This window comes from Scardinius erythrophthalmus, assembly GCF_964197995.2.
Source record: "Scardinius erythrophthalmus genome assembly, chromosome: 5".
Taxonomy (NCBI): domain Eukaryota; kingdom Metazoa; phylum Chordata; class Actinopteri; order Cypriniformes; family Leuciscidae; genus Scardinius; species Scardinius erythrophthalmus.
The window spans coordinates 9,872,850-9,889,027 of NC_138225.1; the positions used below are offsets into that span (position 1 = coordinate 9,872,850).

Consider the following 16,178-nt stretch of genomic DNA (forward strand, 5'->3'; position numbering starts at 1 on the left):
ACGTCACCCCATAAAGTTGACTTACCCGTGGTTTTCGGCAACCTCAACGATTTTGTCCTCTCCCTGCAAGAAGGCGGTGAAGTGCACCAAAGACACAGCCATGTTTAGCGGGATCCGTGAGCTAGTCCGTGTGCGAGTGTGTTGACGTTTCAAACGTGTCGAGAGTTGTAGTCCACAAAGTGCTCTCACACAAAGTCTAACCGTATCAAACTTCTACCCACTAAATTGTATCATTCTTTACACGAAAAGTTATATAAAAAATTCACAGACAACATATGTTCACATTAATTGCACAATTCAAACGGGACCAGAAAATAATTATTTTCTCCCATTCACTTGCATTGACGGTTTTTCAACTTTGAGGTCCAGCGGGGTTTCACACCTCAGCTTCAGTCTGTGTCTGGCCTTGAACAAGGAAAAGACTCTCTTACCTGTTCTCCGTGTTGCCCTGTGTGTATTCCTAGTTCTCCTCATCTGTTCCTGAAGTTATCGACCTGCAATACTTTTACCCGTTGGACCAGCCGCTGAGGTGTGTGCTATCAGGTTCCCTACACCATTTTCCATTCCTGTAAGACAAAAGAGACTGTTACCCTCAACATCATTCTCCAAGACTGTGCACTTCTACTCACCCTTTCATCCTGTGTTCACCCTGCAATCCCTAATAAAGTATAAAATATTTCTGGATTCACTTAACCCCTGTTTAAGCGTATATTTCCTGACAACTAGCGTTACCTAATATAATTAGAAAAAAAGTCTATATGTGCGGTCACAAATTTCGGAGGCAAAAAGGTCAATAGTGGAAACAATAGTGTTTCTATTGTCAATATTGTAGTGATGTATGAAGCACCATTTACAAGTCACTTTTTAAACCAAGCAGCTTTCTGTTGGTAAACTTAGAAAATTTGCATTATCAGCTTAAACCCATTGTGAAATCTGTGTGGGGGAATCTTTCGCCCTCACGCAAAAGTACAGATTGTGTGGATTCCTATTGAAATACGTAGTCGCAATTCGCCCGTGAAAATAAGCACAACAACAGCAAATGTGACGGCACCTTAAAGTCAGCATGAAATGAAAAATTTCAAAATGCATGTTATGTATCTTTTTGTGAACAATTCACCCGTTTCATTTTTTTTATATACTTTTTGACCCTCATAATGTTTAATCAAAATGACATAACTGGACCTTTCATTCAAAACACCAAACTTCTCTCTGGTGACATATGCAAGACTTCACCAACCAAAGCATAGAACCAAGTTCCTGCCCTACATTTTTTATTTTTACGATAATCCTTTACACTCAGATGCACATCACAACACAATAGAAAAGATCTAACACTACTTCCGTATCATCGAGACTTTGAGACTTTCCAAAACATTTCCCCCATCTGTCATCTTTTAAACAAACATTTAGTCCCGCCCCAAACTTACTCCATTGGCTAAATCAATGTTGTTGTGGGCTGGTTTAGATGCTCAAACAAACAGAGGAAAGGTCTTACAGGAGATCCACCACTCCTAGGCCAATTATTGTTAGAGCTCAACTATTTTGTTTTTTCCTGAAAAAATCTTAAGTACAAAAGCACAATATTACATTAACCTTAACCAAAGCTGAAGATTTACCTAAATGTTTCCTTGTCCTACAACTACATATGACTCAGTATACTGTATATCAGTAATGGTTAGTGAAATGCTCTTGCAATGTAAGCATCATAATGCATCATGTAAATACGTACCTCATTATAGCCATTGCCACAGGGGTAATTCTACTTACCAAGGTCTGAAAAAAGATTAAAACCCTTGGAAAAGAGCAATGTTTTGATAGCGCCACAGTTTCTACACCTGTCAGGAACTCAACTTATAAATGGGGTACTTATAGTTCTCACTGCATATTAACGTTTGTGTATATATACAGTGAGGAAAATAAGTATTTGAACACCCTGCTATTTTGCATGTTCTCCCACTTGGAAATCATGGAGGGGTCTGAAATTGTCATCGTAGGTGCATGTCCACTGTGAGAGACATAATCTAAAAAAAAAATCCAGAAATCACAATATATGATTTTTTAACTATTTATTTGTATGATACAGCTGCAAATAAGTATTTGAACACCTGTCTATCAGCTAGAATTCTGACCCTCAATGACCTGTTAGTCTGCCTTTAAAATGTCCACCTCCACTCCATTTATTATCCTAAATTAGATGCACCTGTTTGAGGTCGTTAGCTGCATAAAGACACCTGTCCACCCCTTACAATCAGTAAGAATCCAACTACTAACATGGCCAAGACCAAAGAGCTGTCCAAAGACACTAGAGACAAAATTGTACACCTCCACAAGGCTGGAAAGGGCTACGGGGAAATTGCCAAGCAGCTTGGTGAAAAAAGGTCCACTGTTGGAGCAATCATTAGAAAATGGAAGAAGCTAAACATGACTGTCAATCTCCCTCGGACTGGGGCTCCATGCAAGATCTCACCTCGTGGGGTCTCAATGATCCTAAGAAAGGTTAGAAATCAGCCCAGAACTACACGGGAGGAGCTGGTCAATGACCTGAAAAGAGCTGGGACCACCGTTTCCAAGGTAACTGTTGGTAATACACTAAGACGTCATGGTTTGAAATCATACATGGCACGGAAGGTTCCCCTACTTAAACCAGCACGTCAAGGCCCGTCTTAAGTTTGCCAATGACCATTTGGATGATCCAGAGGAGTCATGGGAGAAAGTCATGTGGTCAGATGAGACCAAAATAGAACTTTTTGGTCATAATTCCACTAAACGTGTTTGGAGGAAGAAGAATGATGAGTACCATCCCAAGAACACCATCCCTACTGTGAAGCATGGGGGTGGTAGCATCATGCTTTGGGGGTGTTTTGGGGGCCCTGGGACAGGGCGACTGCACTGTATTAAGGAGAGGATGACCGGGGCCATGTATTGCGAGATTTTGGGGAACAACCTCCTTCCCTCAGTTAGAGCATTGAAGATGGGTCGAGGCTGGGTCTTCCAACATGACAATGACCCGAAGCACACAGCGAGGATAACCAAGGAGTGGCTCTGTAAGAAGCATATCAAGGTTCTGGCGTGGCCTAGCCAGTCTCCAGACCTAAACCCAATAGAGAATCTTTGGAGGGAGCTCAAACTCTGTGTTTCTCAGCGACAGCCCAGAAACCTGATTGATCTAGAGAAAATCTGTGTGGAGGAGTGGGCCAAAATCCCTCCTGCAGTGTGTGCAAACCTGGTGAAAAACTACAGGAAACGTTTAGCCTCTGTAATTGCAAACAAAGGCTACTGTACCAAATATTAACATTGATTTTCTCAGGTGTTCAAATACTTATTTGCAGCTGTATCATACAAATAGTTAAAAAATCATACATTGTGATTTCTGGATTTTTTTTTTTAGATTATGTCTCTCACAGTGGACATGCACCTACGATGACAATTTCAGACCCCTCCATGATTTCTAAGTGGGAGAACTTGCAAAATAGGCAAGGCAAGGCAAGGCAAGTTTATTTATATAGCACATTTCATACACAATGGTAATTCAAAGTGCTTTACATACTATTAAAAATAATCAGAAGAAATAAGAATATACAGTTTAAAATAAAGAAACGAGAAAGAACTAAAAATAATTAAAACAGTTTAGAATAAAGAACAGTTTAAAATAAAGAAACGAAAAAGAACTAAAAATAATTAAAACAGTTTAGAATAAAGACTAAAATAAGACTCAGTATAAACAGTCGGACAAACAGTGACACAGTGCTCATTCAGTAAATGCAAAGTTAAACAGATGTGTTTTGAGTCTGGATTTGAATGTGACTAATGTACATCTGATCTCCTCTGGAAGCTGGTTCCAGCTGTGGCTGGCATAATAGCTAAAAGCAGACTCTCCTTGCTTAGAGTGAACTCTTGGAACTTCTAGCTGATGTGATCCTAATGATCTGAGTGATCTGTTGGGTTTGTATTCCGTGAGCATATCTGCAATGTATTGAGGTCCTAGGCCATTAAATGATTTATATACTAGTAATAATACTTTAAAATCAATCCTATAAGTAACTGGCAACCAGTGTAATGACCTGAGTACTGGTGTGATATGATCATATTTTCTGGTTCTGCTAAGAATCCTGGCTGCAGCGTTCTGTATGAGCTGCAAATGTCTTATGGTCTTTTTGGGAAGGCCAGTGAGGAGTCCATTACAACAATCCACCCTGCTGGTGATGAAAGCATGCACTAGTTTTTCTAAGTCTTGACTGGAAACAAAGCATCTAATTCTTGCAATATTTTTTAGATGATAGTGAATAGCAGGGTGTTCAAATACTTATTTTCCTCACTGTATATATATAAATATATATATATATATATAATGTTACCTGTGCAGGCAAAAGTAGTCGAAATGCGCACAGGATAATTCCGAGCTACAGGCAAAACAAGTGAAAGTATAAAAGTATCTTTATGTGTACGTTTTCTGGGAGGAGTACCTTTCCTTTTTCCATGAAAAACATCTGATGTGTAACATTATTTTACATCCGTGCGGTAGTCTACATCTACAGTATCTTTCATTAATGTTAATCAAACAATTGTAATGGTATCATGGAAAAAAGTTCAATATATATTTTTCCTACAGATGTATAGGAAATATATGGTTTTGACTTAGTTGGTGCCAGATTTGGTATTATTACCAGGGATTTTAAAGGTGATTACCTAGATTTTTCTCAAAATTGACTTTGCTGACTCTGTCGACTTCAAACACGTGTTGTCCAACAAATCATACATAATTTTGAAGGTTTTTTAATAGAGAAAGGGAAAATAACAACTCATTTTTGAAAATTTTCTCATTGTGGCTCATTTTGCCAGGACGAGTATATACACAGAGTTTATATATATATACACACATTACACCTTTAAGAATGAAAAAACTTGAAGGTACAGGTTTACTCTTGAAAGACATCAGAATTCCTATATGTTTTGTCACATTCAGCAGGGTGACGGACCATGTTAAAACCTGGATGAGTGTGCTTTCAGATATTTATCTGTCTGCCATTACTAAGAGAGAAAGAGATAGGAAAGACAGTTAAGCCACCACTATTCAATTAGTGTGACTCATTTTGAAGGGTTTCTCGAGTTTACTTTCCCTCATTCACACTTTGACAGTGTAGACAAAGACCTGCCTCAAACTACTAAACCCTTTGCTCTTCCCACCCACATTAGGAGACCTCGTAAGATCATCTTGTCAGACAGCGATTTTATAAAGATTTACCCAAACCCAATAGGGTTTATCGAAAAATTAGCGTTCAGTTAGCACAGGCTTGGGGAAGGCTACCAGGACTTGCTTAATTCCCTTCCCCCAAACGCCCACATCAACACGGTAACAGTTTCAAGAAAACTGACAGAAGATAGACAGGCCAGTGGGATGTCAGACTGGTCTTGATCTCTGTCTCAAGTTCTTTGAGACATGCCAGAAACAATCCTCTCACAGAAGAACGCAGACAGGGCCACTCTGTCCTAGCCTGGCTTGAATGGGGCTGCTGAACCCAAACCCGGCCAAGTTTAAGAGAGGTATTAGGCCATGTCAAAACAAATTACCCCAGCTACTGTGCTCTAAATGGCTTTTGGTTTTCATGGAGTCATTCAAAGTGACAGGCAAAGAGCCAATGAGCTCTAATGCTCCAGAGCTGAGAGAGTAGGGCTAGTCTTTCGGTACTGAGGTCAACTGTGACATTAATATCTCCAAAAAATATCTCTTCTATTTTATATGGTGTTTATAAAACTAAAACCTAACTGGATAAATCACGTTCAAAGTCAATATACGTACATATAACTGTTTATGAACCACGATGCCTGACAACATAAAAATATTTAGTGCAGTTATGTATGTCATTTATATTACCACAAAAATAAAAAATAAATATTATTTATTTATTTATTAAAACATTGTCATATGGGCATATAATGAAGATTTGTATTTTCATTACACATATATGGCAATATTTTCATATTATTTTATCATTATATACACATATAGCCCACAAAATATTATTATATTGCATATTTAAAAAATAGTATCTGTAAAACATTTAAATGAACACACTGCTGTTCAAAAATAACTATTTTCTATTTTAATATATTTTATATTATTTCATTTGTGTGATGCCAAGCTGAATTGTCAGGAGCCATCACTCCAGTCTTAAGTGTCACATGATCCTTCAAAAATCTTTCTAATATGCTGATTTAGTGCTCAAGAAATATTAAGTTGTGTTGCTTGATATGTTTTTGGAAACCATGACATGTTTAAAAGATTATATGAGAAATTAAATTGAAAGTTCAAAAGAACAGCATTTATTTTAAATAAAAATCTGTTGTAACGTTATAAAATCTTTTACTGTAAATTTTTTTTGATAATTTGTATGTGTCTGCTGAATAAAAGTATTAATTTCTTTAAAAAAAAAAACTGTTACTGACCTCTATCGTTTGAATGATTGTGTATATATATTAATTTAAATACCTTTCAGTGACATAAAAATAGGCGTGCTGCAATAACTTAGAGTAATATGTGCCGTATTTTCTGTATTAGTCAAAGCATACTGTGCACACTGGAAAAGGTGATCAGTTGACTTAACTTAAAGTCAGGAAATTCCTTGCCTTAAAATTATTAAGTAAATAAACTTCATGTAATTGAAAAAATTAGGTTATGTGAACTTGACAATTTCACATAACTTTTTTTTTCTCTTTAACTCTTTTTAAGTCAACTGATCGCTTTTTCTAGTGACGTTACAGTGACACATTTTGTATATAGCTGGAGGCAAACAGCTCTGATCTAGAGTTTTCTGGTATATCATAAAACTGCATTATCTTTAAACAGCAACACAAAATGGCCTTTGGAAACGATGCAATCAGACATGCTCTTCCTCTTGTATACATTTCTCTCACTTTCTTCAACTCAAAGCGTAAGGTAGCCAGTAAATGTAACCATCATAATTCACTCCAGATCAAAGTAACTTCTGTTCTAAACTTTTTAAGGTTCATTTGGTTATTGCAAGAAAGTACTGTGTATATGTTTATAAGCTCCTCCATATGTTAAAGCGCCATCCAAATGTTCAAGAATGCTGCCCTCACACCTGGTCAGCTATGCATACCATAATCAAGCATGCAGTTTGGGTCTGCAAAACCACTTATTTAGCCCTCTGTCGAAGGTAATCATTTCAAACTCACTAAAACAGCATCCCAACATCCCTATATAACACATTATACCCTGCCCTAACCAGATGGCTTCTGGATTACATGACTATACAGCCAAGGGACAAAAAATCTACAGCACGGGAACCATGAACAACAACAGGCTGTCGGCAAACAATTAAACAGCCATTTTGTCTTTTGTTTTCTAATTGTGGTGTGAAAAGAGAAGAGGTGAGAGTGGAGATATTAAGTAGAGTGGCAGGGATTGAGGGCATAACTGTCATTGCTGAAGGCTTCACTATGCGCCACTGAGACAATGTCAAACAAATTGCGGTAAATCAGCATGCTGACAGATAAAGATGACTGACACCAATCTGGCTATGACATAAAAGTGTAAAACCAGAAGTGTTCACTCTTCCCTCACATAAACCAAAGAGTCAACCCTTAAAACCACTACATTTATAGTGGTGGAGTATGGAAATACAATTATATGGGTCATGTCTGTTCAGCAGTATACCTTTGAACTCAGTAATGTAAAAAAAAAAAAAGGAATATACGTGTAATTTTGGAAAGTATTTTTATAAATGGGTATTCCATGCTCTGTTCACACAAACCTTTATCAATTAAACTTAGTAATATATATATATATATATATATATATATATATATATATATATATTGGCATAAGAACAGATGTCATGCTGACATCATGCTAACAATCATAAACAAAAGCACGGTGGGCTTCAGAGTGCACCTAAAAAGACGACAAAAATGGACGACACTCCAATAGCATAAAGTTATTTATGATCCACATAATGTGCTTTATAAAGACTTGCAGGCAACGGAAAAAGCATGGGATGAAGTTGCAGTGGCTCTTGGTGCCGTCAAGTCATTAAAATGTGTTTCTGACAACCTTTCCCTGGCCCACGAGCGAACAACTCAATATAGAAAGGTAAATAGAACAGACAGATAAATATAGCATACGTACAACATATACACATCTATGATGTGCATGATTTTGTTGAGTTTTTTACTTTTTTTTTTTTTTTGCTCATTTACAATATGTCTCTATTTACAATGTTTATGATGAGTAATGTTTGTAAATTAGATGTGTATCAGATATTTCAACAATCTAAATGATTTTGTAAAGTTTTTCTCTTTTGCAGAACGCTTTTCACGGAGATGAGTGCTAATATGTAATAAATATGCAGATAATATATAATTATAAATATAATTCAAGTATCAATTACCAATCAAAATGTATTTATTCAAAAAAATATACAAAATCTGTCAAAGTACTTATTGACCACAACCTCAAAAACCTGTACACAAGCCGCGGTTCAGCTGCGCGCGACAAACGCTGCCAGTGTAAAAGCAAAACAGGTGTGTGCTGATCCCGCTCACCATACGCTATGCTTCTACGCTGCCTCCGCTCTGCTAAAGCATGCAGTGTGAAACCGGTGTGACACTGAGCGTGAGCTCGTGAGATAATCAGTATGGGTTTCATGACCTTATTTCAGTGAGAATTGTTTTGTGTATTTTCACAAACCACGCATAAATGTCATTATCTCAAAACAACAAACTTTTACACACATGCTGCTGATATATTATTGTAGCAGAGTTTGTGCTGAATACAGTGTAATTAGACTTTAGCCATGAAAATGTCACAAGTAACAGAAATAAGCACAAATGCCAGAGCATGTCAGAACACCTCCAGGGCCAGAAAACAGCTCAGACCCCAGAGGGTTAAAGGAGACATATCATGCTTTTAAATCGTTCCTTTTGGGAGACGGTGTAATGAAGCGTGTGGGTTACTACATCCAACAACCGAACATTTTGACTTACCCTCTCGTAAGTTCTGCATCTTTGAGCTTGGGCTACAAAATCGTAGCGAGAAATAAAAATGGTGGATTGCTCGAAGTGTTGAGCCGGTAGTCGGTGTCCTTATTTGGCAGTTCCGCTGCAAATACTGTGACGTAATTGTTCACAAAACGTCACAGAGAATAGAAAAATCGGAACAGGTTGAAAAATAAGGCCAAAACAGAATAGAAAGATATCAACGAAACACCTGAAGAGACTAATTTCAAATTTCCTATACTTCTAAACACTAAAAATATACAACAAATGCATTTAAGGGCTAAAAAGGTGGATTTAGCATGATATGTCCCCTTTAAAGAAAAACTAACAGGTCTGTGAGAGCCGGAATTCTTACTGGTTGGTAGGTGATCAAATACTTATGTCATGCAATAAAATGCAAATTAATTATAAAAAATCATACAATGGGATTTTCTGGATTTTTGTTTTAGATTCCGTCTCTCACAGTTGAAGTGTACCTATGATAAAAATTACAGACCTCTACATGATTCGTAAGTAGGAAAACCTGCAAAATCGGCAGTGTATCAAATACTTGTTCTCCCCACTGTATATATAAATATATAGCCTATATTTCCACATGGGTATGTTTTAGAATTCATTATTTTTTTTCCCCTAATGACATCATCCTCCAGGAAGTGACATCATTTTGTAGAACACAACAGCACAAACATTGTTTATATTTTAACTTATATATGATTGGGACAGGAAAATGTACTGCTTAGTGAGAATGACCCAAGTGCAATCTGACACACGTACTAACAAGCAGAATATTTTAGCTCATGGTAAATATATATTATATTGTACAACAGCAACATATTTAATGTGAAATAAATGATTAGTTACGTTTCAACTATGCAAGACTCTTCAGTTCTCATTACTAAATGGCATCACTGCACAGGTGGACATGAACTCGACTATCATCGGTTTATTTGTGTAGGTAAATAAAGACGCAGCGAGACGGATGAGACCCAGACTCAGTGGGTCTCCGCTGGGAAACATGGACAACAGGCTGCATCGCTCCTCACTGTGACAGGTGCCTTTCATATGTGTTGTTGATGGCACAAGTCAGCCAGTTCAGTCTCTTTAGAGAATTCACATTACGGTCTAATTACATGAAACCCCTCTCCCCACTCTCTGAGCCATATTACCCATCAACTACTCAAGCTATTGGCTTTAGAGAGGGCTTAAAAATGTGCCGTTCCTGTCCATTAGCAGAGGTGGGGATTTAGATCAGAGTGGGCCATGGTGTCACTATGACCCTAAAGTTAAAAGCCTAATGTAAAGAATTATGCACTGAAATAGTCAAAATTAATTTCCAGACCAACAAACAACTGATGCTGTTTAGGCACATAATATATTGTAGTAAATAAACTTTATTCAGTATTGTAAAAGGAAAACTGTGATCATCAATGCTGTAGAGCAACCCGAATCACTTCAAAACACACCAAACAAAATGCCATGAAAAATACACCTCTCTTCCAGAGAAATTGAACAAAAAAACATTTTCTAAGTCTTGGACTCACAGGAGTATGTAAAGAAAAAAGAAATAACATATACAATATTTTATATTATATGCTACCATTTAAAAGTTGTATTTTTTAATCAAATCAACTCTTTTGTTCAGCAAAGAGGCAGTAAATTGATCAAAAGTGACAATGAAGATGTATACTGTTACAAAAGATCTATTTCAAATAAATGAACTTTCTATTCATCAAATAATCATGAAACTGTTTTCAAGATTGATAATAATAAGAAATGTTTCTTAAACACAAAATCAGCAGATTGCTTTCTGAGATACTTGAGAATGCATTTCACAATATTGTTTCTTTCAGAAACATAAAAAAAAAAAAATAGCTTATCAACCCCAAACATTTGAATGCTAGTGTACACACACACACACTTTCCATAGACAAATGATTTTTATACTGTAAAAATTGTATCAAACAACATTAAGCCTACCCATCACAGAAAACTTTCTGCATTTTTAAATTTTCAAAACACTTTTAGTATGACTTAAAACAAAAAAATTTAAATAATAGGCTACTGGTATTACTATTAATGTGGTGACATTTGGTCCCCATGACGTAGGGAATACCAGGTACACACGCACCTACACACAAGTTTAATATTTTATGTAATATTAAGAAATGAATCTGATTCAATTAGATGAATACTGTAATCAGTGGTTTATGGGAGTTGATGTGCCTGTAAACGTACCTATTGTCTAATTTCGTTGTGCTCTGTCTGTGTTAACACAAGAACACATCCTGTGTGAATGCAAATGTGTAAATCTGTCATGTTTTAGCATATCTGATGTATTTTCCAGATCATGTCTCTTCATTAAATGTGTCACCCAGAATCAACTGTAGCATGTAGTGCAGAAACCATATAAGCTCTCACTATGTGAGCGGGGCACACAAAGTCCTTGTAGGATTCCAGAATCCCAGTCTTGTTTCCCATGATGAACATTTGACATTTTAGGACAGATGTGTCCAGTCCTTCCTCTCATTCTGTTTTCCTTTGAGACCCTGAAACCAAATCTATGAGTGCAATCATGTGCCACTGTCCTGTGTAACTCTGTTCTACCACTGTTAGCTGTCCTGTTGCCCGGAGACCAAATGTTTTGTAGCCATGTTTTTATTTTCAGCCTGGGTCAGTCTGGACCTGCATCAGTGAAAAGTATTCAGATTCATCTGCCATACCACAGTGGGAGGCCCTGCTTTTACCCGCAGTACTTAAAACATGATACCAATCTGTGTGCTAGAGTCTCAATAGCCCTCAGTGTTTATTCTCTCTGAAAAGACTCTCCTGCAACTAACTCCTCCTTCTGCATACTGGAAATCAAACTAAAACAAGCTTGCTGACTAGCTAGTGTACTTCCTGGCAGGGATAATACTTGGTCAGTATTGTACAGATTAGCTTCAATGCTTTAATCCTATAAAGCCTGACATATGAAGTAATACTCGAAAATATATTTTTAATGGAATAATTACTGAAGGAGCTTTTTGTTGAGTAGCCTATTATATTTGATATATCAGGATTTTATGGCTCATATAGTATGATATATGAAAATATCTTGCTCATACTCAAAGAGGGAAAACAAATATTCAAAGGCCCAAACTGAGCAAAAATATGTAATTTGGTGCAGTTGCTGATATTTATTAGCCTGGCTAACGTCAGACCTCTTTCTCATTGAGACGTGGTGAGGGAACCATATGTTAATTTTCTCGTATTTGAGGCGTGGTTTACGAATGCCCAGAGACGTTTATTGGGCGCTACGAATGTCTATCAAATGCGCCTGTACGTAGCTCATAGCCAATCGTTTCAATTATATCAGATGACGTATGTAGAGCGGCAGAAATTCGACGAGGAAGAAGACAAAATAAACTTGCGTTCTAAACTACTTAGAACACTATCCAAGGCTGCATCGAAAGGTAACTTCGCGTCTGATGCCATGTTGGATCCATAAGATATATAAACAAACTGCTTTGGTGTGTCGCATAGATTGTTATGTAATTTTTAGGGTGTTAAATGTTTGGATTTTGGGTTGGGTGTGTGGATTTTGTGAAGGTGTGAAGCATTTTTGATTAATATTTAATATAATAAAGTTCTGTGTAAAAAAATATTAACAAAGGAATTATTTTGAACCACAGCCTAACCCTGGTGGTAAGCCTAAACTTGACATAAACTGTAAACTTGTCTCTCAAATCTGATTGGTTGATTGGAATGTTGTTCCAGGGCCAAGAAGATGTTGATCCAGGAACAAGTTGCACATAGTAAAATCACATTTACCATTGTATCTTTTTTTATCAAAAGGGTTTTCTTTCATTGTCGGTTTTGTTTCTTTCTTTCTCCACCTAATTTTTACCCTTTTTCTCCTCCCCTTACTCTTTCTCTTCAGTCTCTCTTCTCATCAATAAAATATCCGTTTGTGTCAGGCTTTTTTCCCCAGACAAAAGCAACAGGGCCGCCCGCGTTCTGTGGCTTACCAGAGAAATGACTGATCGCAGCTGCAGAGCAACTGACCATGTTAACCGCTGGGGTGTGTGATGGCAGGGCGATCCCTCTCACTGACGTTAGCAATGAGCTTACTGAAAGGCTCACTGCAGCCCTGCTGTGCCCAAAAATAGCTACAGCAGCGCTTCAAAAGGCCCATGCTGACAAATTATGATGACGAATCATAGGGGGTTAACCGAAACAGTATTGATTCTATTCATCTATTCGACGAGGAAGGTCTATGTGAGCTGCTGCAGAAGAGAAAAAAGGCAATTCGGCCTTTTCATACTATAGCAAAACCACTAGGAAGCACTATGTGAATGTCATACTATATTCGCCACAAGTCTTTGTAGCTATATGTACAGGATTTTGTACAGATTTGTACATGTTTAATGTTTAGTGTACATACTGTATGTACTGTGTATACACTACCGTTCAAAAGTTTGGGGTTGGTAAGATTTTTTAATGTTTTGGAAAAAGTCTCTTAAGCAAACTAAAGCTGCATTGATTAGATAAAAGAAAAAAAAATACATTAAAACAAACAGAAATATTGTGAAATATCGCAATTTAATTTAGCATTTTTATACATTTAAAAATGTTATTTATTCCAGTGATGCAAAGTAGAATTTTCAGCATCATTACTCCAGTCTTCAGTGTCACATGATCCTTCAGAAATCATTAAAATATGCTGATTTGCTGCTCAAGGAACATTAGCCTAATTATTATGTTGAAAATAGTTGTGCTGCCTAATATTTTTGTGGAAACCATAATACATACAGTATTTTCAGGATACTTCGATGAACAGAAGGTTCAAAAGAACAGCATTTTTTTGTAACAATGTAAACATCTTTACTGTTTTTAAACATTTTAATGCATCCTTGCTGAATAATAGTATGAATTCCTTTAAAATAAATAAAATCGTACTTTTAAGTAGTGTAAGTGTCTATTAACTTTTTTAAACTTTTTTTTTGTTGTTGATAAAACTGTCACACAATCAAGTCACAAATATATTCCCATTACATTTTATTTGTAACGTTTCTGCTGTTCAGCTATTAAAGTAACTTCAGCTCACTCCAAATGCTCTTCCTATCAGCTCACACATTGGTTCTCGGCTCATGGGTCAGGCGAGTCTCTGGTGGCAATTGGTGGCACACATTGGTGGCGATGCTTTTGGGAAACGCAGCCAAGATCAATTCAGTTTGTTTCATGAACAAAACATTCAATCTGCTCTCAAAAGGTCTGATTAAAAAAAACGATTTGTTCATAAACAGTACATTGCTAATAAACACTTTTTATCATTTAATTATGGTAATGAGTTAAAAATTACAATTAAAAATTTGAATTGACACAAAACTTCTAATTTATCTGAAATATCACTATTGCCACAACAGGCTGTCGGATTTGACCGATCGACCACAGAACACAGGGACAATACACATTCAGTAGCTAAGAATTTTTTTAACAGAGTGAGAAGAAAGAGAAAAGAGAGTGAAAACACTCCGTCGGGGACTCGGGGTGTCCCGCATGATAAAACGAAGCTTTTGAGCCGAGAGGATGACTGCAGAGCTGATGAGGTCAGAATGAAATGAATCCCTCCATTAGGAGAGATATGAGAGAGAGCAGCTGCTATAGCCGTGACCCACCGTGCGTGCACACACACACACACACACACCAGCATGGGCTTTAGGCCTCTCAGTTAGCATGAGCTCATAGCCACTGCTATGGACACAGAGCTCTCTTTGACCCAGCACTCCAACCTGACTGCCCTCCTGCCAAACCATCAGTGCCTAAGAAGAAAGAGCCTTTATTCCCCCCTTAGAGAAAACTGGGGGGGGAAAACAGAGTCTAATTTTTTTTTTTTATATAACTCTAGCTTTTACCGAGCATATACAGGGAGAGCTGGATGAAGAAGAGAAGGTATTTGAGGCGGGTGGTTTGGCTGACCAAGCAGTGACCCACTAATGAGTGGCACTGGGTGCCAGCCGCTATGCCAAACTCCCACTCATTCCTGCACAATGATGCAAAATCAGACATTCTCATGGGTAATTATGGCTCAGATCCCTTTCACACTGTAAAATGCTGTTATATTTTAGCCTGGGTGTCCGCACAGATGAAAAGCATAACATGGTTAGGTGACGATTTGTCTTGTGCGTGTTTACCGTCAGGGTTCGAAGCGAGGACTACAAAGAAGCGTGTCTGACACCTAACAGAGGGGTTTAACGCAGACAGTGGCCCCCGGATCATGTTCCTGCAGGGAATCGGTGCCAGAGATTCTTTGCGAATGTACGGTTTCTATTGCTTCCTGATCAGCGTACAGACAAAACATGTAGCTTGGCTGTGTTAATGCTATAGCATCCTTAGCCTTCCAGGAAAACAATTAAGAGATTTTTTTTTTTAACATACAGGTACAAGATAACAAGACAATGATCACATGCTAGGATAGACACGATGAATGGGACTCATTCGCCCTCGAGCATGCATTTTTCACCGATCACTTTACACCTCATTTAATCAATTTAGTTTGCATATTTACCTCTGAATGCAACAACATGCACAATGAATGACATTCGGAAATCATCGTTAGGGAAGCTACTTTAAAACTTTATCTTGCCAAAGTACAAGCATCTTACATAAATCTATTAAATATAAAATGATTTATGCTTCCCTTTTGGAAAAAGTAGCTAGTTAGACTACAAGCAAAATACAATAAAGCTACATTAAAAGGGGGCAATATTCTGTAACTGTGCAATGAAAATTTAGATAGTTTATAATTTAATCAGAGCCATGTTTTCCTAGCACAAAAATAAAAAAGGGGCATGGTGGTGGGAAAAAATGAGTCAATGCTTTTGCCTTCTCTAGCAAATGTTTTAAGTTCCCCCGAGAAACTTTACATTCGCTCGCAAAACCTTTTGAGCTCTTTGCAAGCAAACGCAAAGATTTTCAGTAACGCAAAAGCATTGACAAATATTGTTTTCCTTAATATAATTTATTTTTCCTTCACCATCTCCCTTTATCAAGGAAAAATATCAATTAGGCTGATAAAACTTAAAAGGATACATTTGCAATAAAAAACTAGAAAACATCCGGAATTTATTAAACTGAAAACATAGCAATGAAAAGCAGTATTTCCCTAAATATTGTGCAGTCAA

At 37.2% G+C, this 16,178-nt stretch overlaps 1 protein-coding gene across 1 annotated transcript in view; it reads right to left on the reverse strand.

Annotated features, from left to right (window-relative positions):
- Positions 1 to 431: 431 nt before the first annotated feature.
- Positions 432 to 16,178, reverse strand: part of gnb1l (guanine nucleotide binding protein (G protein), beta polypeptide 1-like) — a 135,314-nt gene continuing 119,567 nt past the window's right edge. Inside the window, exon 8 of the mRNA XM_081364586.1 lies at positions 432 to 566. Within this exon, the coding sequence (XP_081220712.1) occupies positions 549 to 566 (18 nt within the window). The 3' untranslated portion in view covers positions 432 to 548. The remainder of the gene's footprint in view (positions 567 to 16,178) is intronic.